General features: G+C 34.5%; 1 protein-coding gene across 2 annotated transcripts in view; it reads left to right on the top strand.

Moving 5' to 3' along the window:
• AP3B1 (adaptor-related protein complex 3, beta 1 subunit) overlaps positions 1 to 26,640 on the top strand; it is a 254,762-nt gene that overhangs the window by 123,665 nt on the left and 104,457 nt on the right. For both annotated transcript variants that reach the window (XM_008581623.1, XM_008581622.1), the window contains exons 15-18: positions 11,822 to 12,008; positions 12,986 to 13,116; positions 18,786 to 18,894; positions 25,742 to 25,895. In XM_008581623.1, the coding sequence (XP_008579845.1) occupies positions 11,822 to 12,008; positions 12,986 to 13,116; positions 18,786 to 18,894; positions 25,742 to 25,895 (581 nt within the window). The remainder of the gene's footprint in view (positions 1 to 11,821; positions 12,009 to 12,985; positions 13,117 to 18,785; positions 18,895 to 25,741; positions 25,896 to 26,640) is intronic.

The raw sequence follows: 26,640 nt of genomic DNA, 5'->3' as shown, positions 1-26,640 counted from the left end.
CCAGTACGGGCGTGACACTGAGGGTTGTGATCCGTTTCCGGACACGAAAAAAGACAAAAAGGAAAAAAAAAAAAAAAAGAACAGTAAGATAATTGTCATGGCAACAGTCATTAGGTTTGGCTGCACCAAGGACATCTGCCCTTAGAACCAGCAATTTTGCTGTGTTTCAATTCTTTATCTACAACAGAGAGTTTAGCCCAGGGAAAGTTTCCTGTCTTTCACAAGCTTAACATTTCTATGTGTAATTTTAAAAAGTTAGGCTATACCTGAAACTACAGGGCTTTGTAAGCTAGGCCCTGTGAAATACATTTGCTATATAAATGTTAGTATCCTCCACATTTGCCCCTCATTATCTGTCTGTCTGTCTATCTATCTATCTATCTATCTATCTATCTATCTATCTATCTATCTATCTATCTATTTATAGCAAAAGCTATAGATCAAGGTTTCACAGTTAAGACAAAAACATTTTGTTAAAGTAAATTTAGTATCATTTTAGCATGGCAAGTCCTTTAATTTATCCCAGGTGGGGACTGATGATGATGTTGTCCCTCAGGGTTGTTGCATTGGCATCATTCCTGGTGGTGTAAATTGGGGTGTTAGTGCCAGTTTTTGAAACTCTAGTATGAGGTTCTGTTCTGTGTAATAGTTGATTTTGAGTCCAGAGAGTCTGCTGGTGTTCACCCATCCAGGACATCCCTGCTTCCAAGGTATCTAATCTTTGTAAAATTTCTTGATCAATTACAAATCTTTTGTTTAGGAACAGGGTGTCTCATCCAAGTCATAAACACCCCCTTTAAGGCTGTGAAGCTTTAGGAACAGCTTTTGTAGACAAGGTATTATTTCCCCCTTTTATGATCAAGGCATTCCTCATAAAAGCATTGATGATCAATTTTCTGATTGAAAAGGTTTTACTTTTCTTTGCATAGATCCCTTGGTGCTGGGAAGGCTCATTCCCAGGTTGTCATCTCCCATGTCAGGGGGAAAGATGAAACAGCAGTTAGGCCAAATTAGGGCAACATGAAGAGGGGTCAGGAACTTAGAAGAGACATGCTATTTTATAACCAAAGTTTTAAATTATATTCTGTTAAAAAGAGTCAATTTTTATTGAACTTATGAAAATAGCTTCATTGCCATAATAATCATAATGGTACTCAAAGTTTTTAAATTTGGGGGAATCAAATAGGGAGAAAATAAATACTTTTATCTCTGTTTTAAATTATATTTTACCAAACTGCTGTTAGTTATAGATAGCTTAAGAGAGAGAGTTTTCTTAAATCTGGAAAACAAGACATTAATGAGCAATGTTTCAAAATAAAAATTGTAAAAACCTATAATGCTTTTTAATCAGTTCATTAGTTTTATGTAATTAACTTTTGTTGTTTTGACCTTGGTGAGTAATTTCACAAACCCATCAGTTTTTTCATTAAAATAAACGGTATCTGTTAGTTTAGGATATAACACTTTAAAATTATTATTTAACCAAGATTATGATTGGTTGCATTTTATAAGACATAGATTTTTAAGAATCTTACATAATTTTGGAACACATATTCATAACATCTCAGTACTGACAATGCTTTCCCATGTAGTCTAATTTATCAAATAAGCCAATTGGTTTTGATACATCTCTTATGTATCCTTTGAGAAGCTGCAGGGCCCTTGGAACCTCCCAAAGTTAGTTCAAGTACAAGTTTTTAGAATTTGGTTTTGGAAAGTTGGTCAAATAACAAAGGCTTTAAAACACTCAAAAATCACTACAAAAATAAAACCAAAGTGACAAAGGATTTTAAAGGCAGGGAGCACAAGAAATTATCATGATAAAACATGAAATAAGTTTCCTAGACCAGTTATCTAAAAGATAGAGAAAACCTCTTACAATTTTCTATTAAGAGCAGTTAAGTGCTTTTAGGAAATCTGGCTGTTCCAATGCAGGAGAATAAACTCTAAACCTGTATTAGAATACTTTTGATATTGATATTTAATTTTTGGAAAAACTTATACATAGTTTGTTTTTAATTTTTAGCCAACTAAAACATTTTTTTTTCTTTTTTAGAAATTAACGCATACATACCATTATCGTGACTTACTCAGACATTCTGTTTTTGTCCTATACTTCCTACTTCTTAAATGGCCAGTCATTTTATACTAGGACAGAAGTACACTGTACCAGCTGTTTTCTTACCTAAAAATATTTTTTTTCTTTTTAGCCTTTCTAACCACAACTACATCTTCACATCCATAGCTTTCTTTATATTACCTCTTTTTTACATGCTTGTTTTTTCTCTATTAGTGTTAAATTGGTCTTATTTGTCTAAAAATTATATATAGAAAGGTTTTTCTGGTTTCAGCAGGGTTTACAACTTAAAAGCCTTTAGCAAAGACAAATGTAATCCTGTTTGATTAGTAAACCAAGCAAAGATGTGTGCTGATAAGAAAATTTTTGTACATTCAAGTTAGTAAATGGGGGTACATCTGTCAGAGCAGATTACATAAAGCCCAGTTTGAGCCTCAGCTATTTTTACCAAATAAATATTTATGGTTTCCCAGTCAAAAACTTGGTGTATTAAATATATACCCTTATCAGATAATGTTAACTAGGGCCTATGAGATATTGGGCATAGGCCTCCTTTCACCAGCCATCCTGGGTTCCAAGTATCCATATGGCATTTAGGGCCATGTGGGATCCACGGAGGCCATGTGGAGCTTAAGGCAGAGGGCAGCATTCACAAAGATAATGAATGTCTAAAAAATATTGTTTCTCCCAGCATGACCAGGAGGCAGAGCTGAGATAAGGAGGCGATATATTGAGTTTTGTCATAAACATACCACAAAATGTGTTGACCTAAAGACAAATTTAGGCAAAAGGTTTAAATCAAATTTTGAAAATATATTTATTTTATCAAACTTTAGAAAATTAAAGTCACGTGAACTTGAAAGTATACTTACTTATTTAATGAGTGCACATTAATTATAAGCCAATTTGGTACAATGCAGACAATAAAAACATATAGACATGAACATGTAGACATAACATACATTTACGTACATATATATGTAGACAAACAGAAGCAATAAGGATTTTATAGGTTTTGTTTAAAATATAATAAAGAGACAGAAAAAAATAGAAAACTCACTAGTATAAAAGGATAGTCAGGTTTAAATTGTGTTTCTAAAAAATGTTAAAGCTTATCTGTGAGGCCTCACCCTGTTTAGAGAAAGTAAGGTAACAAAAACAGGTAGATTTTAGTCTAGTTTTTGTTTCTCAAATGGGTTACTGAGCTCAAGGGCTGAGCTGTTAAACAGAGATAAAGCCATTTGACTTTTGGGGTTTCCAGAGAAAGACAGCAGACCCAAAAGGAGGTCTGGTTGGAGCCAGGGCTATGTTTCTCATAAAACCTCAGAGTCTTTGGCGAAGAAGAGAAGCACATGTAGTTTAGAAAAGAAAACATGCAAACATACTCAAACAAAACCAACATTGCAAAGAAATATTAACTTCTTTTACTTTAGTTTGTCCAATTAAAAGTTTTTTCAGTCACTGGTAAAGATTAAGTTTTATCCTTTTTCAGTGACATAAACATGTCTTTGTGTTTTGATAAGGTCTTGAATAGGTCTCAAAGTGACTTGACATAGATTCCAAGTTGTTAGATGGGATGCCTTGACAAGACCCATTGGATAAATTAACCAGTGATCAATTTGTTCCCCAATTTTTATGTCAAGGCTCCCTTCATGGTTATTATAGTTGTCTAATAGCCACTAACAGTTTTACAAGCTGCTATTCAGTTACTTTACAACCGGCTGCTTTAAGGAGATATTGGAGTTGTAATTTATGTTGAGTCTCCCTTTTTGTTAAAAAATTTTCCATATTTTAAAAGTGAAAGAAAAAGAAAAAAAAACCTTGGGGTTGAAAGCTAGCTTGACCTGCCGCAGGCTTACAGTCGCTAATCAAAAGCCACCTGTGATTCCCTTACCAGGATGAATATTCCCTTACCAGGATGTGTATTCCCTTACCAGGATGTACAAATTTAAATGTCAGACATCCTTTACTTTACAAGGCGTGGCGGGTTGGTCTCTGATCCATGGAATGCCGCACCATTTGTCACCTCTCCCCCAGAGTGACAGAGACGCCAGGGATTACTCAAAGCCCATATCTTCTGAGCAGTGAGAAGCCCCGAAGGGGTTAATTTCCCACGAACAGGGGTCTTCTTTCAATATTTATTCTCCAGGCCAGAAAGTTACAGAAAAGGAACATAGGTGGTTACAAAAGAACAGTAAGATAATTGTCATGGCAACAGTCATTAGGTTTGGCTGCACCAAGGACATCTGCCCTTAGAGCCAGCAATTTTGCTGTTACAATTCTTTATCTACAACAAAGACTTTAGCCTGGGGAAAGTTTCCTGTCTTTAGCAAGCTTAACATTTCTATATGTAATTTTAAAAAATTAGACTATACCTGAAACTACAGGGCCTTGGAAGCTAGGCCCCGTGAAATACATTTGCTTTATAAATGTTAGTATCCTCCACGTTACATATTCTTTAACATTTAAATATTTAAAATTTTTGGTATAGAATTATAGAGCTACCTCATACCGTTTTGTTTTTTAACTTATTACATTATGTTTAAGATTCTTTAGGTAAACTTCTGTAAGCTGAAATTTTCTAACTCTGGGCTCTTTCAGATGGAAGTTTGTTTTTGGAAAGCAGTTTTTAATTAGCTGTGGTTGATGACTACTATAGAACTATTTGATATCAATTACTGGGAGTCAGGTAGTAATTAAGAATGCAGGCTCTTAAGTTAGATTGTCTGGCTTTAAATCCTATTGTGCTACTTACTAGCCACATGATTTTAGACAAACTATATAACCTATTCAAGACTTAGTTTCCTCATCGATAAAATGGGAATTATAATAATATAGTCAGTTTTGTTAAAATGCAATATATATATATATATATATTCATAGAAATCATTGTGCTATACAAAATTGCTTAATAAAACTATTCCTATTGTGCTACTTACTAGCCACATGATTTTAGACAAACTATATAACCTATTCAAGACTTAGTTTCCTCATCGATAAAATGGGAATTGTAATAATATAGTCAGTTTTGTTAAAATGCAATATATATATATATATATTCATAGAAATCATTGTGCTATACAAAATTGCTTAATAAAACTATAGGAATTATTGGAAAAATGAAGCTAGAGTCACAACAGTCAAAAACGTCATTGGTGACATTTTTAAAAAATGAACATAAAAGCAAGAGCACAGTTTTACACATGTTAAGTGGTTAAGAAATACATAAATAATGCAGTAAGTACAGCTCTTTATCTTGAAAAAGATGTGAGGTTTGTTTGTGGAAGTGGGTGTTGGAAAGGTTGTGTTTGTGAGTTATGTGGTAGAAGGAGGGTTAATCTGAAATTGGATTAAAAGTTGTACTGCTAAGTATGGTTGAGTATGACCCATAACAAATGTAAATGTTAACATCCAAGGTAGATGTTTAAGGTTGTATGTTTCATTTGTTCCTACGCAGCCCAGTTCAACTGGATACATTTTTTGCCTTCGCCTAGTGTTTCTTGCAGGAGAAATCACACACAAAATTCATGTTATGCCCAAATTGTTCCCTAATATGCCAACTGAATTGGAACAAATGTTCGTTTTCAAAACACACATTAGAGCAGAACTGACCGTACCTACCTCACAAAGTTGTTATGAGAATTAAATGAGACAGTCCATGTCAAATGCTGTTTTCCTGGCACATAATAGTGGTTGGTTCATGTTAGTTACTCTGCTTCTTTTGTAACCCTCATTTACACTGTTAACCGAAGGGTAGATTTTTCTTAGGCAATATGATTATTTACAGTAAAGGAACTAGTCCAATTACTGAGAATCTCTATTCTTAGGAAAAATACTCATTTGGGTTTATCCTACTGAGAAAAGGGTGCCAAAATCCCTCTTTTGATGGTTTATGAAGAAAAAAAATGGTCAGAGGTAAATATCAAAAGTAGAAAACACTGTTAGAATTCTCTCAGGGAAGTAATTTCACTGTCATGGGGAAAAAAAGCTGAAGGACTTTGAAACCAGCTGAAGTTGCTGAAATCTAGAGCCTTAAGACATAGTATAAAGATTTAACATGACTTTATTGAAAACAGTCTATTAAAATTTGAAGCAGAAAGCTAGGATTTGATTACACTGATTAATAGCAATTAAAAAGTTAATGAATAAAGGATGCTTTTGTTTTTAAACTTTAATAGTATGTCAACTTTTAGATGTAGTGATAAGTAACTTGAGTTAATGTTTTTCTTAGCTCTTGTTTTAATTTTTAATTATGAAATATTACAAACTATGGAAAAGTACATAATAGCATGAATTCTTAGGTGTATATCTACCACTAAGATTAAATTGATGTTAACATTTGCCATATTTATTAGTTTTTTGTTGAATGTAAGAGGTAGAACTAAAACCTCAAGCTCCTGTTTGTACCTTCCTTTCTTCCCCATTGGCAACCACTGCCATATTGTTGGTGTGTTTCATTCAGTCTTGCATGTTTTATATTTTTATGTGAGTATGTTTCCATAAGCAATGTATATTATTGTTCTGTGGGCTTTGAAATTTTACATAAGTAGGTATTCTACTTTATGTATACTTTTGCAACTTTTTTTCATTCAATGTTTCTGAAATATTGATATGCGTAAATATCACTTATTTTAATTACTATCTCATATTCTGTGAGATAGTCAAGTTTTTACTTTACTGCTAATAAAAAAAGTGCTTCATTGAATACTTCTTGATGCTTAGAAATTGTATAAATTACATTGAAGTGTTGGGGATCCCTCCTGAAGTTAAAAGCAAATTGTCTCTTGCCCTGTGATTCAGGTCTTTGAAGAAATCTCCTTCCCCCCAAGGTCCTTTAACATAATTTTGCAAAGCAAAGCTCAGGTGCTATGGAGTGACTTCTCTACCTTTTCTTGGGTATATTTTCTTGGCATTGAAAAACTCAAATATATGAAACATATAAAGGAAGACCTTACAGAAAACTTTTCAAGTTGATAAAAGGTGGATACTGTTAAATTCAGAGATTCCATTCAAGGCACATAAAGAATCCTGTTTAGTCATGAAATTAAGAAATTGATTAGGTGGAACACTGATTCTGGTTAGATTTTCCTCTAGTGTAGGTTAAGCATTCTGTGTACTTTCCTTGATTTACCAAATACATTTGTCAATATCCTTCTTTTTAAAAGTAACAACTATGTGGAACCGTGCTGAATTCTCTGTACTTTTTTGTATTCCTTAAACTAATAGTTATCTCTAAGCTGATTTTGGGACTATATTTTAAGAGATTTAAAAAAAATCATTTTGTGCTTCCTTACAATCTATTAGAAGAAAGCCATTATTTGAGTAAATATTTACCAGTTTATTACTTCTCAGAGTATTTAGGTAAAAATATGATACCAAAATCTTGAGAAGTTCTTTTAAATAAACTCCTCAATTTTTATATAGCATTCCCAGAAATATATTTTTCCTGTGTCACAGTGACTGGGATCAGTCTGTTTCAGATTTGTCCCAAATTTTTAATTTTTAATGAAGTAGTATTATTAATAGTTGCATTATTAAGACAGTACATTTGTAGAACTCTGCTTTGAACTTCTAGTTTCTGCCATGTTTTTTGTCTAGTGCCATGTAGACATAAGTGCAGTGAACAGAGATTTCATTTTAGTATGTGAAACATTTAAATCTGAAGACTCTTTTTCCAAACCTTTCTAGATGTAACATAACTAACTTCTTTTTAGAACAGCATGCAGGGTGTGTGCTGATAAAATGAAGTACACTCTTACAAGGCAGGTGGGAAAAGCTAAGTAAGAATTTCATTTTCTGGTGGTGGTGGTATGATTATTTAACAATGTTTCATCTGCCAGCAACTTGATGTACCAAAAGTTGTGCCATGGCCGTGTGAGATGCATGAAGTTCCAGGCTGCCAGTGGATGGAGTCAGAAGAAAATATGGAAAGTTAGAGATTGGTTATAGGAGAAATACATGCAAGGAGGTGAAGACTGAACAGTCCTGCTATATATGTAGATCACTAGAGTGTTCAAAACACTCTTGCTATGGTAGCTTTGTCATCTACTGTGTAGTGTAAATCTGTAGCCTATTTATTTTATTTGGCGTTTAGTTTTTAATTTTGTTATAAACTCATCAGCAATAAATTTTAAAAAATGGAAGAGTGTTTTAATGAAGAACAAAGTGCTGAATTTCAATTTCAGTACTTCACATGCCCAAAATGTTTATTGACGTTTACCTTCCACCATGAGTTGTAGTGGTATCACTGACTATGCAACCACCAGAAGACACAAGAAATCTGCTAAGAAAGGATCAACATGTATTTAAAAAGTTAGCAGTTATTTTAATTGTATGCCTCAAGATGACAAATATTTACAGGTGCTGAAGATGTTTACATAACTATGTGAAACATAACCTCATTTAGACTAAATAACTTTTTAAAAATTAATTTTTCATTTTTCCAAGTTTTCTTTTGCATGTATGAAAAATGAAGCAGTTGTTGTTTATGTGTGGCTCCATTAGTAGAAAAAGGGCCCAAACACTGCTGGTTTTCAAATAGAAAATCAGTTAATTCTAATAATAGTTCACTTTTTTTTCACTCAAAACATTTGTATCTTTGTTCTGTCAGTGCTATAAATGTAATCAAAGTAAAGCTTTTGGAAGTTTATTCTCTCAAAAATGCTATTATAAATTTAAAAGCCCAACATTGGAGATAAAATTATTTGTTTCTGGCAAAAGGATGTTGTCATGGTAAAAATCTGTGTTCTGACTAAATTAAGAAAACTATGGAACAGAAATGTTTTGGGAATTGGTTGTGGTGCATGCATACAAACTCTGTTCAACCAATTGAAATAAAACTGTAGTGGCCAAATTTATTGATATTGATATATATAGTTTAACCGAACTACAAAATTCTTGTGATGCAGCTGATGTTCAAAAAAACATACTTCAGCAAAACAGTATGCAGTCTCTTTGGTGTATGTCATCAAGAGGATTTTAGAAATATGATTTTGTGAAGAATTGCTCTGTAAATTAACCTAAGTGTATTATATTGGCTTGATTTTTTTTAAATTGATAAATGAGTGGTTAGGTTTTGGTTCAAAAATCATTTGGAGATCTTTAAAGTGTCACCAGATAGAACGCCAAAAACCTTCAGCTTTTGATAATTTTATCAAAAATAGCAATTCTTGAAAACAGGAAGACTTTGAAATTTATCCCTGTAAAAGCAAAGGAAAGTACTGAACAAGTTAAATGGTGAGAGCTCAAGATTTAATTGGGAAGTTTTGTTATTTGCACTGTCTCAACTATTGGGAAAACTCTTTTGATGGAACTCCTATTTTTAATTATATTAGTTTACATTTTGTATTTGAATGAAATGAAATTGAGAAGGCAGTTGATTTTGTAGTATCTAAATTTGGTGAAATATTTTTAAAAGGATAAAGAAGTATTTGAAAGTTTTGTCTTAAATGATAATCAAAAAAAACTTTCAACTGGGGAAAACATTAAATATTTGGGTTTGAAATATTTACGAACTTCAGTATAAAAGAGAATGGAGAATATCCTTCAGCGAACAGAATTTTCTCTGAGCTTACTGGGTTGTTCAGAAATACTATAAATATTTTCTCCTTTAAAAATATTATAGTCTACAAAGAACAGTGAGTTAAAAATATCAACAGTGTCATAGTTACTAATCATAAAATTAAATTTTGAAAATTATTGTAGGCAATTTTCTTTAAAAAACTTAAAAAATAATAAGACCATATAAAAATACCTTCTTCAGAGAAATAGCAATGCATTGGTACCAGATATAGGTACAGCAAAGAATCTGATTAAAGTGTGTGGTGAATAATTATTCTGCTTACATTTTTAATGCATCATTGTACACAGATATGCTCTTATCTTTTAGAATTTAAATTTTTAAAGGAAAAGAAATTTGAAGGAATTTTTGAAAATATATTTTTAATGTAACTGTTTTATAAACTTACCAATATAATACATTTTATAGTCAATAAATACATTTATAGTCAATCAATACATTAAATACATTTTTAAGTTATATAATTTTAATTACTATAAATGTCCTATCTCACTCTCAGTAGTGTCTGTTAATGTTAAAAAAGGTTAATTTCCTACAAGTTAATTTTGGGAATAAGAAATAGAAGCAAAATGTGTTACTCTGCTAGCTCGAAAAAAAAGTCATTTCAATTAACAGATTTAATTTCTTTCTTTGATGTATTTCCATTGTAGATTCTAAATTTCAGCACTCAAATGGACTTCCAAGACTTTAACTACTCATAAATTCTCACTTTACATTTGAGAACTAATAGTTAAGTGGATTTCCCAGATTTTCCCAGCAAGTTAATTATACAGTCCAGTGTACCACATTTTCCTTTAAGCTGGTCTTGAGTTATATTCCCCATTTTGTGAATATTTTGCTAATTGTCTTTAAAAACTGAAACATACAATTTTTCTTATCAGCAGTTAAGCCAACAGAGACTAGGAGTTAGTGAATAGCATTTGTTGGTAACCAAATTCAGAATAGTTTTTTTTTTTAACATTTTCACTTGTATTGTTTATAATTGTACTTTAGTAATACTAGGTTAATGTTTTTTAAATACGCTGCTACTGAAAGAAAGATGCTTTCTATCCAAATCAATTATCTTCACCAATTATTATTGTAAAAGAGTTTACCATACCATTCCTGTACTTTGACTTATTGTTCTAGAATTGTCTTTAGCACTACCTTCTTGATTGGTTTTTTTAATGTTCCTAATGTGTATAAAATGTTCTAATGTAAACAATTTGCTATTCCTCAGTTTATTTTTTCCTGTGTATTATGAATTCTATTTAGCTTAAAATTGTACATGTGTAGCCTTCTAAATTAAAACTGTGCTTTTTCAATAAAAAAAATAGTTTAAACTGCAAATCTGTTTTGTTAACATTTCAATTTGATTTAATTATTATTAAAATTATCTCAATATATGTTAATGTAGCACATTCAAAAATTGACTTAGGAAGTCTTATTACGGTGTAAAAGCTACCATAATAAGTTGTTCTCTTACATAAATAAATAAATGACCAATATTACTAGAGGCTATAAGCAGCAAAGGGGAAAAAAATGGAAGAAGTCTTTTATCCTAGTTTTTAGAGGGCATCAGCAGCTTGCTTTTATGAAAAAGTAACAGCTAAATGCACTGCAAATAATTTGCAGTAATCCAGTTCAGTGATTCATGTGTCTGCTTTAATGGGTCATAATTCAGGGTAAAGTAACTGAGTGCAGTCAGAGTGCAGAGACTGCTTATGCCAGGGACAGTATCTCTTCATAAAACACACCTCAGGAGAAGCAGTTTGCCAGCCTCCTAATACTCTCTGATGTTTTGATGTCCTGCATATTTTTCAGATTAAGTTTTGAGTGCCATGTTTTTAGTTGTATTTCCACATTCATTATTCTCACGTAGACCCTTCAGCAGGTTTGCCATATATGATTATTTTTTTAATGATGCCTTTCTTTCCACTTCAGCAGTTTAATAATCTAGCACATGGCTGCTTCTCAGTACTCAGCATTCACCTCCCCAATACAGAAGAGGACATGTGCTTTGGCTTCAAAATTCCATTTGCAGCGTTAGAAATGCATATTCCCTACGGTACAACATTTGTTTGACATAACCATTCATTTTTATTACCTCTTTAAATATGTTTATCCAGAGTTATCAATAATCATAAATAACTGTATTCTCATCTTGTTCTGTTTTTTTCCAACAGACAAAATTGCTTACCCAGTACATATTAAATCTCGGCAAGTATGATCAAAACTACGACATCAGAGACCGTACAAGATTTATTAGGCAGCTTATTGTTCCAAACGAGAAGAGTGGAGCTTTAAGTAAATATGCCAAAAAAATATTCCTAGCACAAAAACCTGCACCACTGCTTGAGTCTCCTTTTAAAGGTATTATTATCAGACTATAACTAAGAAATACGTGTTACCTAAAAAATTATAGCAGTATATCCCATTTCTAATATGCTTAAAATTTATCTCTTAGAAAATATAAATGATTAGCATGTATAAATATGTAAGAAAAATGTGCTTTCTACTCATTCATCTGTTCTCCAGAGCAAGTTTTATATTAAAGTTTATATTTTTTATAGACCTTATTTACCTAAATAATTTCAAGCCTTCTGATTTTGTTTTTATTCTTACTAAACAGTTTAACCAAACGGCAGGTAAAAGCTGTGTTATTCTTGTAGACGTTGACTTCATTTCTATTTTAAATAGTTTTATTTTATAAAGAATATAAGTCATCTTAATAGGGAGTTGTTATGAATTAAATATTCTATGTACACTAACATCAAGCTTTCTAGGGGAATTGTTTATAAAAACATTCCTTTTGTATTTAAATTTGTTTTTCACGGAGGGAAGATGACTTATTTTTCCCAGCTTTTTAAAAGGACTAATTAAATATATTATCAGTTTAACAAGTAGCCATTCCATTTGAAATGAAATGATTATATACGTTGATTTTCATATTGTTTCTTATTTAATTGTTGGAAAGTGATAAAAAGCAATTCAGTTTTGTAGAAAAACTATTAAAATTCTGGATGTGTTTGTGCCAAGACATGTATATGGATTGTTTAACTGTGCTGTCATTCTTAATATTCACAGTAAAGTAATTTTTAGAGAAGCTACATTTCAGAGCAACACCTCTAAATACACTGACTGATTAGCTTTTTTATTGACCATTATGGGGGAGATTATTGTAATCTATGGACTGAAATCAGTTTTTTGACCTATGGAGAGCTTCCTAGTTTATATTTATTCCTTGACATTTGAGGTAATATGCCAATTACCTTGAGCTCTGATTATGATTGTTCTCTGTTACATGCAGCTTATATTGTTTATTTTATATTTTCCTCTATTTTTAATAGATAGGGATCATTTCCAGCTTGGCACTTTATCTCATACTCTCAACACTAAAGCTACTGGGTACCTGGAATTATCTAATTGGCCAGAGGTGGCACCCGACCCATCAGTACGAGATGTAGAAGTAGTAGAGTTGGTAAGTTGACCTTTCTGAAATTAATTTTGTTCAAGCAGTGGGAGATTCTCGGGTAACTGTTGTTTCATATAAAAGCTTTTGGTGGGGGGAGTTGAAAACTGAAATTGTTCTAGTATTTCTAAATGTAATGTTTTAGATATACCTAGCCTTTATAAGACTAAATATTGTAATATTCCTCTGCCATTGTACATGTACTGTTCATTTTCGTCAAGGAAATAGAGAATTGAATTCTCTGCATCAGTGCCACCCACATGTGTGCCTGTGCTATTGCATTTGTAGCTGTGTAGATTCAATTTCTAAGGTACTTAGTTTCATTGGATTGAGCCTTTTCTACTTTGTTGAGAGATTTGTAAGCTTCCTATCAATATTTTTCTAAGTAATTTTTGCTGTTCTCTTCCAGAAACACCATACAAAGTGTTCTTCTGGATTTTCCGATGAACTGTTTTAAGTGAAGCCTAAACATAAATAGGGAATATTGTGTACTAAAAATGTCCTTTGACAAGGTCACAATTAGAATGAATAATATGTTGCTTTCACATTAAAAAAAACTTTATAAATACTCTTTTTCTTGATCTAAAAAATGCTGGCCATTAGGTTAAAAAAAACCCATTCTTTTCTAATATTATTCTGTTTGTTATATGAACAAGAAAAGTAAGGGGAAGGGCCTCTGAATTTATTTAATGATTGATTATATGAAATATATTTATTACTTTTAAAAGTAGAGTAAAAGGAAAAGAGCAATTGAGAATTGTACTCTCAGGGGGCTGGCTGGTAGTCTCACTCAGTAGAGCATGATGCTGACAACAGCAAGGTCAAGAGTTTGGATCTGCACACCAGACTGCGACCCCCCCCCGCCCCCCCGCAAAAAAAAGGAATTGTGTACTCTGGATATATTTCTGATTAAAAAAAGATATATTGAAGTAGGATTCACATAAAAAGAGCTCTTTACCCCTAATACCTATGGGAAAATCAGTTAACCTCCTTACTCTTAACTTTTCCAAATACAATAGAAAAAAACCTTTATTATTTTAAATAGAATTTCTGTAATGAGCATAGCCATGTAATTTGATTCCTCTGAGAAATAGTTTCTCTTAACTACTCAAACTTATCCTGGCTTTGCAGCATGGCCAGAAACAGTAATAACTAATAATAGCTTCATTTAGCAAACCCTGGCAGTGTACTATGATAATGTTTTACTAACGTTATCTTATTTAAACTTCATAATGATTGTAAGTGATGGTTATTTTTATTCCCATTTTGCAGATGAGGAAACCAAGTCTCAGAGAACCTAAGTAATTGCCTTAGTTTACATAGCTAGTAAGTAGTAGAAGGGGATTCCAAACCCAGGTCTATCTGTATCTATTGTCTGTGCTTTTATTACATTTTATTATGTAACCAGAGGAGAGGAAGCTTGAGCTTGTTTGCAAATCTGTATTATCCCTAGTACTTAGCACCATCATTTTCATTTTGTGACAAATTATCTCTATTTAGAAATGGATAAAAATATGTAAAAGTTATGAGAATTAATTGCATGTCTATTCCTCCTTGCAACAAAGTTTATTGATTTTCCCTCAAATCTACATACTCTTCAAGACAGTTACCTTATTTGTGCAACTTTTGGCCAGATACTAGAATAGGATGAGAATGTGCTTTGTTATGACTTTTTTCTACAGATATACTCTCTGTCCTGATTTCTTATTATGCCTATTTGTTGTTTTTATGGTTCTGTCCTTTCTCATTATTGGCTACACAATGTTTTGGTCTGAGTAGAACCATCCTTTTATCCTCCCCCAACTAACACCCTATCCCAACCTCCCTGCTACTCCATTTTTCTCCGCCAAAAAAGGTTTATCTTCTCAGAAATTGATAGCAATGCTATGCAATTTAATTTGGACTCAGCAGTATCTTTATATTAGCTGATAGATTGGTTGGTTGGCTCACCTCTTCCATTTTCTCACATCTTTTTCTAAGCACTAACTACCTGATAGGGACAGTACTTAAATAACCTATTTTCTTATGTTCATATCACCTGTCCTGTTCAACAGAGAGAAATTGATTTCTTTTGCATTTCACTGACTACATTCCTGAAATTAATAATTGGTAACTTATTATGGGAAATAATTATAACTGATGTAACCTGGTTGAAGAGAACTGTGTCGTATTTGTTGATGCCATGCAGAAAACAGCTTCAATCTATTGGTCTCTGAGATATTTTGGCTTAAAATTATACTATGAGGGATACAATTAAATATAAAAATAATGTAGAAAGTTTTATTTTCAAATGCAGTGCAGAAAGTAATGTTTCTATTGTCTTTCTTGCCTCTCACTCTACTTAGCCCTCCCTTGAAAGTCATCAATGTATTTCATGTACATAATACACTGTGTTATTCTAGTTTTACTATGAAGTGGTCTTACAGGGTCAAATCTCATTATTATAAAATATAACTTACTAAGAAAAATGGCCTACATTTTGATATTCTGATGTTTTAATCAAAACAACAGGTAACCTAGTCAGATTGACACGTGAAGTCACTTTGAATTATACACCACCATTTTCAGGATATCAGATATTATGTATATTTATATTATGATACCAGTAAGTTTCAAAGATCTTTTAGAGTTTTCGGCTTAGTTCTAGAGAATTTTTTCTTCTTTAGTTATGGAAAGATTACCTTTTGTATATCAAGGGTATTTTGCTTTATAAATACATCTGCTGTCAATATTTTATCCCTCATAGGAACTTTCAAATTAGTGCCTCTCTGTTCATCTCCTCTTTTCTTTTTCCTATTATTCCTTTTGCTTAGAATGATATAACTATCATGGTCATAAAGCTCCATTAAAAAATTAAGATAATTTTATTAGTCTTCAGTCCTTTAAAGTCAGAAACTCTGTAATAGAGCGTCTGTGGCCGTGTCAAAGTATACCCCTTTGAGTATAGGAACCCAATTTTTCTTTTTTTTTTCTTTTCCTTTTTGTCTTTTTTCGTGACTGGTAACGGGATCGCAACCCTCAGTGTCGCGCTCGTACTGCGACCGGCAACGGAATCGCAACCCTCGGTGTCGTGCCTGCACCGCGCTCAACCAGTGAGCAGACCGGTCTCTATATGAGATCCGAACCCTCGGCGGGAGCGCTGCCGCGCTCCCAAGCACCACACTCTACCGAGTGTGCCACTGGGCCGGCCCAGGAACCCAATTTTTCTAAGTTGTTGATTTAGTCTCACTAAATTGATCCCACAGACTTTTTACCGTACTTCAGAAAAATATTTGGATTTAAGAAAAATATGGACTTCAGTGTTTACTAAGTATAGGAGATCTTTGTTTATAGAATACTATATTAATTTTTGAAGACAGAAGCATTTCAAATACATATAAAAGAAAGCATTACTGCTGTTCTTAATGTAAGTATCTTATTCAGATATGTTCAAATAATTTTTACTTATCTTCCTATTATTGTCCATATAATAATTTTCCAGGTTACTGAAGCTTATCTCTTTAAACAATGTATATTAAGCCCTTTAGATCAGTGGTTTTCAAGTGTAGCTTCACGTTGCAATCATATTGAGATCTTTAAACAAAACAAACCTGTGTCAGATCTGCACGAGACCAGTTAAATCAGAATCTCAGAAGGTGAACCCCAGGCATTAGTTTTTTACTATTAATATTTTACTGTTTTTATTAATATTAAAAAAAAATCCTCAGGTGATTTTAATGTTCATCTAGTGTCGAGAATCATTCTTGAATAAGAAGCTCTGTCATGCTGGAAATTCTTTACAACAAAATATGTACTGTCATGGAGACTGGCACATAGTAGAAACAGAAACTTAATAAAAGGTGTAAAAAATAAATAAGTCTTAACCATTTTGACCTGCTTAAAAAAATATATACATATATATATCTGCTTTTTAGAGTATGTCAAAGAGAGTGTATGAAACATGATTTAATTTTTTCTTGATGATTCAAGGTCATAATTATGAAAGTAATGTACTGTATTAAAGTCTTTAAGGGGCTAATATTAGTACTAATATATATTTAGTGAACACTAAAGTCCATATTTTTCTTAAATGCAAGCAAACGTATTTTCTGAATTTAATATATATATATATTTTTTTTGTCTTTTTCCGTGTCCGGCAACGGATCGCAACCCTCAGTGTTGCCCCCGTACCAGACCAGGGACCGGCAACGGGACTGCAACCCTTGGCGTTGCTCCCGCGCCTCGCTCAGCCAGTGAGCGGGAACCGGTCTGTATGTGGGATCCGAACCCTCGGGCGGGAGCGCCGCCGCACTTCCCAAGCGGCGCACTATCCAGTGCACCACCGGGCCGGCCCTCTGAATTTAATATTAAAGTCTTTAAGGGGCTAATAAATATAACTAATATTTATTGTGCCAAATACACTTAGAATATATCAGTGTTCAAAATACTAGAAATCCCAGCTCTCCAGAAGCTTACCTTCTACCAGGGATAGACCAACAATTAAAAAAATAAGTAAATTGCATAGTACTTTCGAAAGTAATAAGTGCTACAATTAAAAACAACAACAACTGGGCCGGCCCGGTGGCGCACTGCTACAGTGCGCCGCTTGGGAGCGCGGTGGCACTCCCGCCGAGGGTTCGGATCCCACATACAGACCGGTTCCCGCTCACTGGCTGAGCGAGGTGCGGGCGCGGCACCGAGGGTTGCGATCCCGTTGCCGGTCCCGGTCCGTTGCGGGCGCGACACTGAGGGTTGCGATCCGTTGCCGGACATGAAAAAAGACAAAAAAGGAGAAAAAACAACAACAACAACAACAAAGGGAATGGTGTTGGAAGTGGGAGCAGCTGAGGACAAGCCCCGAAGGTGAGAGCATGCCTGGGACATGTGGAGGAACAATAAGGAGTGGTTGGAGTGGAGTGGGCTAGAGGGAGAGCAGCAGAGGAGGGTCAGAGAGGCAAGGCTCGGGGGCAGTTATGAAGAGACCGTTCAGGCTGTAGGAAGGACTTGGGCTTTTTCTTTGTGTGAAATGGGGAGCCATTTTAGGGTTTCAAACCAAAGAGGAGCTCAATCTGACTTAGGATTTACTGTAATAGAATCATTCTAGATGCTGTGTTGAGCAAACTTTGGCAGGGGGGCTGAGGAGGAAGCAGAAGCAAGGTAACCAGTTAGGAGACTATTGCAGTAATCCAAGAGAGAGAGATGGCACAGACCAAGGTGGCTAATGGATTTCTTGATGGGTTATATGTTCAGGATATGAAGGAAAGAGAGAAGTCAAGAGTTTAGACTGTTGAGATAGTTAGAGAAATTTATACCTACACTAAATATTTTCTTTTCTTTTTCTCTTTTACCTCAGCATCATGCCATCCACTTGAGTTTCTTATTGCTGTTAGTGTCCACCTACAATTTCCCTCACCTATTCCAGGCTGTATTACTTTACTTTAAATCTTCTGTAGACCAACAAACACAAACGTTTTTAAAATTGTGCATAAAATAAGATTGTCAGTTTAACCTAATGGGCTCTGAGTGAGAGTTTGTATTCCTTTATTTAGGAGTAAAGTGAATCAGCCTTAATGCCAGGACTTCTGACATTTGCCTTCTCTGTTGAGGCCTTCAACTTTCTTCTGAGTTCACAGTTGTATTCTTAATGGTTAAGTTTGACTCCCTTATTTGTTTACTTTTTTTGTTCTTTGTTTAAACAGGCAAAAGAATTGATCCCAGCAGGAAAAGCAAAGAAAGAGAATCCTGCTAAGAAATTTTATTCTGAATCTGAGGAGGAGGAAGAATCTTCTGATAGCAGCAGTGACAGTGGTGGGTTTTATAATTTATTGAGATATATTATTCACATTGTAGACTACACGTTGTACTTCCAAAACGACAGTAAGGCCTAGTACATAATATTCAACAAGTGGTTTTAAATGAGGTGTATACAGTTAAAATACTTCCTTTCATTTACATATCACTGTTTAGTTTTCAAAATAATTCTAATTATTTTAGCAAATTCCCTTCTCATTTGACATTGCCTCTTGGATACATAGCTAATAAATAATAGAAACCCAGGCTTTTCCGAATTCTAACCCACACTGCCTGTTATATCTATTAGCATATTAAAAAACATGATTTTACACTTGATAAACTTTAGTAGGGTCTTTAAAAGTAACTTTCTTTTATGAAAATATAAAGTTTATTTTAAACCTTGAACAGTCTTTTTCTCTTCCAGTTTATACACATCTATTTCTGTGTTTACCTGTACAGAGATGAAGCTAAAATTATTAAATCTCTGTGTACTATAAACAAATGTTGAGCTAAAAAGATTGAAGGCAACCATATGTGATGAAAAACTACTAACTAGGAAGGTTTCAGAAGTCCTAGGGTTTAGCTATGCAAATTGAATAGATAGCTACATTTGTTTGTATCTGATGAATGAAGGGGTAGGGTTAGATGTTTTTAAGACCCCTTATTACTAAAATTCTGTGAATGATTTGCATAATGAAAAATATATTAGAGTCACTTTCCATCACTCTTATTAATAATTGGGGCTGGCAAGTTAGCTCAGTTGCTTAGAGCATAGCTTTATAATACCAGGGTCATGGGTTTGGATCTCAATACCAGCCAGCCACCAAAAAAAAGAAAGAAAGGAAAAAAAAAAATCTAATGGGCAGATCTGACCCAAGACCAAATGACACCATACTTTCTCTAAAATCTTTATTCCTTGGAGAACCAGCACCCCTCACTATTATTATTTATCTACTACCTTACTCTAGGTAGTAGATAGATCCTTTTTCCCCCAGCCCATCTCCCCTATCAAAATTTCTCTTTTCAGTATGTGATAAGTTAATCTGTGAAACATTACCTTTTGAAGTAATAAACTGAAAAGTGGAGAGAATATACCTCAATCCAGAAAGTTTACATTAAAAAATAAAGAATGTCGGGACTCCATCCCCAGCCCGGCCTAGTGAGCACCAATCAGAGAGGCGTGGGATCCAAGGAGACCACACACCCGGCAGTGCCAGTGCGCGATGGAGCAGGTAGTCCTCACCACCACCAGACTCCATCCCCAGCACGGCCGAGTGCACACCAACTAGAGAGGTGCCTTGCCAGAGATCTGCAAAGCTCACACGCCCCGTGGTGCCAGTGCGCTACTGAGCACGTAGGCCTTCCCACTGCTGGACTCCATCCCCAGCCCGGCTGAGTGCGTGCCAACCAGAGAGGCGCCTCCCTGGAGTGGCCCAAGACCCGAGGTGCCCACGCACGTGAGGTCCCTGTGGGAGACCGAGCAGACACTGAGGCAGCCGTGCCACATTGGCAGCCCCAGCAGCATCCTAGCCAGACAATAGTATTGAAACAGTGGACCGTGAAATCCCTTGCCACAGTGACTAAACATCAAAGGAAAGATACAGAAATATGAAAAATCAAGAAAGTATACCACCAAAGGGTAGTAACTCTCAGGCTCTAGATCCTGTAGAACAAGAAGCCCTTGAAATGTCTGACAAGGAATTTCGAGGAATAATTCTAAGGAAACTAAACGAGATACAAGAAAACTCAGCTAGACAACATGATGAAACGGGGAAAAGTATACAGGACCTGAAAGAAGAAATTTACAAGGAAATCAATGCCCTGAAAAGGAACGTAGCAGAGCTTGCCGAGCTGAGGAATTCATTCAGTGAAAAAAAAAAACACAACAAGACAGTTTAACCAGCAGGCTTGCGGAAGCAGAAGAGAGAACTTCTGACATTGAAGATGGGCTGTTTGAAATAACATAGGCAGACAAAAAAACAAAGAAAAAAGAATTAAAAACATTGAAGAAAATCTAAGAGAGGTATCAGACAACCTTAAGCACTCAAATATCTGAGTCATGGGTATTCCAGAAAGGGAGGAAAAAGGAGATTGCATTGAAAACATATTCAACAGTATAGTGGCAGAAAACTTCCAAGGTATAGGAAAAGACACAGATCTTCAGATTCAGGAAGCTCAAAGATCCACAACTGTATTCAACCCAAAAAGGTCTTCTCCAAGACATGTTATAGTCAAATTGGCAAAATTCAAAGACAAAGAGAGAATCTTAAAAGCTGCAAGAGAGAAGCATCAAATCACCTTTAAGGGAGCCCCAATCAGTCTAGCATCAGACTTTTTATCACCAACCCTAAAAGCCAGAAAGGAATGGGATGACATATTCAAAATACTAAAAGACAGAGATTCCCAGCCAAGACTACTCTACCCCACAAGGTTATCCTTCCGAAATGAAGGGCAAATAATATATTTCTCAGACAAACAAAAACTGTGGGAGTTCACTACCACATGACCACCCTTACAAGAAATTCTTAAGGGAGTACTGGGTTTGTTACCTGAAAAATAACTACCACTGCCATAAAAACTCAAGAAGAATCAAAACCCCCTAGTCAAATAAAAATGTCAACAATGAAGAGAAAAAAAAAAAGTTTGTCTACAACCCAAGGAACCAACAAATACAGAAGACAAACAGTAAATCAGAAAGAAAGGAACAAAAGACCCTTAAGACATCCAAACAAAAATCAATAAAATGCTAGGAGTAAATCTACACTAACAGAATACAGCAACACATACACAAGATTATACACCATGATCAAGTGGGATTCATCCCAGGGATGCAAGGTTGGTTCAACATACACAAATAAATAAATGCGATACACCATATCAATAAAATCAAAGACAAGGACCATACGATCATCTCTATAGATGCTGAAAAAGCATTATATAAAGTTAAACACTCATTCATGATAAAACACTCTCTACAAGTTAGGTATAGATGGAAAGTATCTCAACGTAATTAAAGCCTTATATGATAAACCCACTGCCAATATCATCCTGAATGGGGAAAAGCTGAAAGTTTTTCCGTTAAGAACGGGAACTTGACAAGGATGCCCACTCTCAGCACTCCTGTTCAACATAGTGTTGGAAGTACTAGCCAGAGCAATCAGAGAAAAGAAGAAAATAAAGGGCATCCAAATTGGAAAAGATGAAGTCAGACTATCCCTGTTTGCAGATGACATGATCCTATATATCAAACAGCCTAAAAGCCTCTACAAAAAAGCTCTTGGAGTTGATAAATGATTTCAGCAAAGTAGAAGGATACAAAATCAACACACACAAATCAGTAGCATTTCTATTCTCCAATAGTGAACATGCAGAAAGAGAAATCAAAAAAGCTTGTCCATTTACAATAGCCACCAAAAAAATAAAATACTTAGGAATAGAGTTAACCATGGATGTGAAAAATCTCTATAATGTGAAATACAAACCACTGCTGAGAGAAATTAAAGAGGACACAAGAAGATGGAAAGATATTCCGTGCTCTTGGATTGGAAGAATCAACATTGTGAAAATGTCCATACTACCCAAAGTGATCTACAAATTCAATGCAATCTCCATCAAAATTCCAATGACATTTTTCTCAGAAATGGAAAAAACTATCCAGACATTTGTATGGAATAACAAAAGACCATGCATAGCCAAAGCAATTCTGAGCAAAAAAAAATAAAGCTGGAGGCATAACACTACCTGACTTTATACTACAAAGCTGTAATAACAAAAACAACATGGTACTGTCATAAAAACAGACACACTGATCAGTGACATAGAATAGAGAATCCGGAAATCAGCCCACACACCTACAGCCATCTGATCTTTGACAAACTACCAAACCTATACACTGGGGAAGAGACTGCCTCTTCAGTAAATGGTGCTGGGATAACTGGATGTCCATATGCAGGAGAATGAAACTGGACCCATACCTCTCACCATATGCTAAAATCAACTCAAAATGGACTATAGAACTAAATATTCACCCTGAAACAATAGAACTTCTTAAAGAAAACATAGGAGAAACACTTCAGGAAGTAGGACTGGGCACAGACTTCATGAATATGACCCCAAAAGCACAGGCAACCAAAGGAAAAATAAACAAATGGGATTATATCAAACTAAAAAGCTTCTGCACAGCAAAAGAAACAATTAACAGAGCTAAAAGACAGCCAACAGAGTGGGAGAAAATATTTGCAAAATACACATCTGACAAAGGACTAATATCCAGAATATATAAGTAGCTGAATAGGTATTTCTCAAAGGAAGATATACGAATGGTCAATAGACACATGAAAAAATGCTCAATATCACTCAGCATTCGGGAAATGCAAATCAAAACCCCAGTAAGATACCATCTCACCCCAGTTAGGATGGCTAATATCCAAAAGACTGAACGATAAATGCTGGTGAGGTTGCGTAGAAAAAGGAACTCTCATACATTGTTGGTGGGACTGGAAAAAGGTGTGGCCTCTATGGAAAATGGTATGGAGGTTCCTCAAACAATTGCAGATAGATCCACCATATGACTCAGCTATCCCACTGCTGGGACTATACCCAGAGGAATGGAAATCATCAAGTCAAAGATATACCTCTTATCCAATATTCGTTGCAACACTATTTACAATAGCTAAGAGTTGGAACCAGTCCAAATGTCCATCATCAGATGAATGGATAAGGAAAATGTGGTATATCTACACAATGGAATACTACTTTGCTATAAAGAAGAATGAAATATTGCCATTTGCAACAACCTGGATGGACCTAGAGAGAATTATATTAAGTGAAACAAGTCAGGCCCAGAGAGAGAAATATCCCACGTTCTCACTTATTTGTGGGAGCTATAAAAATAAATAAATACATAAATACATAAATAAACTGGGGCAGGGGAGGGAAGAAAACACAACAATTACAATTCCTTGAAGTTGATATCACAAGTGAACAGATATGAGGTGGGAGAGGGAAGAGGAAGGGAGGTTTCGGTAATGGGCCACAATAACCAACCACATTGCATATTGACAAAATAAAATAAAATTTAAAAATAAATACATAAATAAAAAATAAGGAATATCAGGAAGGATGTAGGACAGTGAGAAAGATCTCTTTTTACTTCTCTTTTAAGTATGTGTTACTTCTTCTTTTCATACCATATAGATAGTTGTCTCCATCCCATTTATTCACAAGCTCATGCCTGTTCATAGGCTACCCTTTTTCAATATATATTTGATATATTCCATTAACATTATGACTTTTTATGGGTTTGTCTGAATATATATAGTAGTGAAGCGTGTAGTGGGAATTCCATGGTAACTACTGAAGGACAAAAAAATAACTCTTCTCATTAGAAATTATTAGATTTTGTTTTCCACTGAGCAAGTCTTTTGGAGAATAAACAAATTTCCTCAAGGATTTTACTAACCTGTAAATTTAAATAATGGTGCCTGAAGTGAATTGAGCCCAGATTCATGTTGAACTCTCATGTGATAACATGAGAGAGTAACTTAGATGCTGTAATTTCTTTTCATTATTTATAGTATGAGCCAGTTGTCTGAGTTAATATGTACGTGTGTAACATTGATATCACAACAAATTGAAAGTGTCTTTATTTAGTTTTGTTTTATCTTTGTATAGTCTGGGTAAAATAAGTTTTCCTTTTTGTAAAAGATGGTAATGATGAATGCCTTACCATCATGTGGCAGACACTGTTGTGTTCTGATCACCTTTACATGTTTCATATCATTTCATCTTTACAGTAGTTGTGTAAAGTAGCTAGTAATATTGTCCCCGTTTGCTGAAAGGGAAACTGAAACCCAAAAGAGATTGAGTAACTTGCTCAGTCTTAAAACTGGTTAGTAGCAGAGCCAGGATTTGAACCTGGACATTCCAAGTTGAGAACCCGTGGTTTCACCTCCTGCAAGCTCTTCTAAAAGAATTAGGTAGTCTTAGCTTTTCACTATGACACATGAGTGAATCTTCATGAAGTTGGTACTATTTACCTATTAGGATTAAGTTTTAATTAACCGTCATTTTTCTGCCTAAGAGTACTTCATCACAAAGATTATAGGCAGAGGCAACAGTTCTTCCTTTTATCTAAGGTGCAACTCTGCACCGATAATCATTTTAAATAGTAAAAATTTATGCTTCATTTAAAAAGTACACATACCAGTAATTATATTCTGTGTATCACTTCTGCAAAGAGCCTTAGTATACCGTAATTTGTATGTAAAATATTTAAATACCTAACTCCTCAATGTAACTTTATCATCTCTTAGATCTGTGGAAAACTCCTGTACTAGCTAAATAAGTAATAACCCTTTAATTAGTAATTTTGCTTTTTGTCTTTGAATTTAGAACTTTATGGAGATGATTTGAATGGCTCATTTCCCTCTCAAAGTTTGTTCCTAAGAAGATTCAACTGTTGTGTACTTTTTCTCTAGATAAAATTTCCCATTACAAGTAGAAGAATTCTAAGTTATTTCTTTATCTTTGTATCATCTTTATGTCAGTCTTTAAAAGTTTTTGCCATAGCTAGATACTTATGGGTTTGAAAAGTGAGAGTCGCTCATATTTGGTTAACTTGGTTCATGTTTGCTTTGCTTTTTTCTACTCATTATCAGAGCATCTTCTTTCTGTCTTGAGTCCCTCCATGCTCACCCTGCTGCAGGAATCCATAGGTCTGAATGAACTGGGGGGAATATAAAGTGTTGAACAAGTGGGATTCAATATCTGGTTTCATCTGTGATGAATATTGGCAGTTACAGGTGTCCTTATGTATAATTAAATGGCTATAAATCAAGGAACATCTGGTTCTGTTTTTCAGAGAGTGAATCTGGAAGTGAAAGTGGAGAGGAAGGAGACAGTAGTGAGGACAGCAGTGAGGACTCCTCCAGTGAGCAGGACAGTGAGAGTGGAAGTGAGTCAAAAGGAGAAAACAAAAGAACAGCCAAGAGGAACTCGAAAATCAAAGAAGAAAGGTAAATGCTTTGTCAGAATTTCCTTCAAAAAATATTCTGTAGCATTTTCCCCTAGGCTCATGTTTTCCATTAATTCATAGAACAAGAGAAAATAAGTGTGTGTATTTTTTCCCGAATATATAGTACAACTTTTAAAATTGACTTAAAGTGCTAGAGTGCACATTATTCTACTACTTAAAATGCTTGGTTTTCGTTTTGAACTTGAACAAATCACGGGGTTGCATTTTGAAAATTGGTATAACCTTGGAAGGCTGAGTTAAGTGATCAAGCAGTAGGCATGAAACACTTAATTACCTTTTGTAGCAATTTTGCTGATGGCTAAAATTAAATCCTTCAACACTTTGCTATTATATACCGAAGACAATTGATTTTTCTAAATAATGTTATATTAAAAAGATTATGATCCAAATACTAGAGTCAAAGGCTGTGAATGGAAATGGTGATAAGATATTTAGGTATTAGCGCTTTTTTATTTATTTTTTATTTATTTTTTATTTTTTTATTTTATTTTATTTTATTTTTTTTTGTCAATATAAAATGTGGTTGGTTATTATGACTCATCACCGAAACCTCCCTCCCTCCTCCCTCTCCCCCCTCCCACCCAAGAATGTCCTTTCCGTTGCTTGTTCTAACACCTTCAAAGAAATTGTAGTTGTTATATCTTCTCCCCCCGCCCCCCGGTTTTGTGTGTGAGTGAATTTATTTGTGTATTTTTAGCTCCCACCAATAAGTGAGAACATGTGGT

Source organism: Galeopterus variegatus, unplaced genomic scaffold (assembly GCF_000696425.1).
Source record: "Galeopterus variegatus unplaced genomic scaffold, G_variegatus-3.0.2 Scaffold2410, whole genome shotgun sequence".
NCBI classification, from domain to species: Eukaryota; Metazoa; Chordata; class Mammalia; order Dermoptera; family Cynocephalidae; genus Galeopterus; species Galeopterus variegatus.
This window is presented reverse-complemented; position numbering and strand designations above follow the sequence as displayed.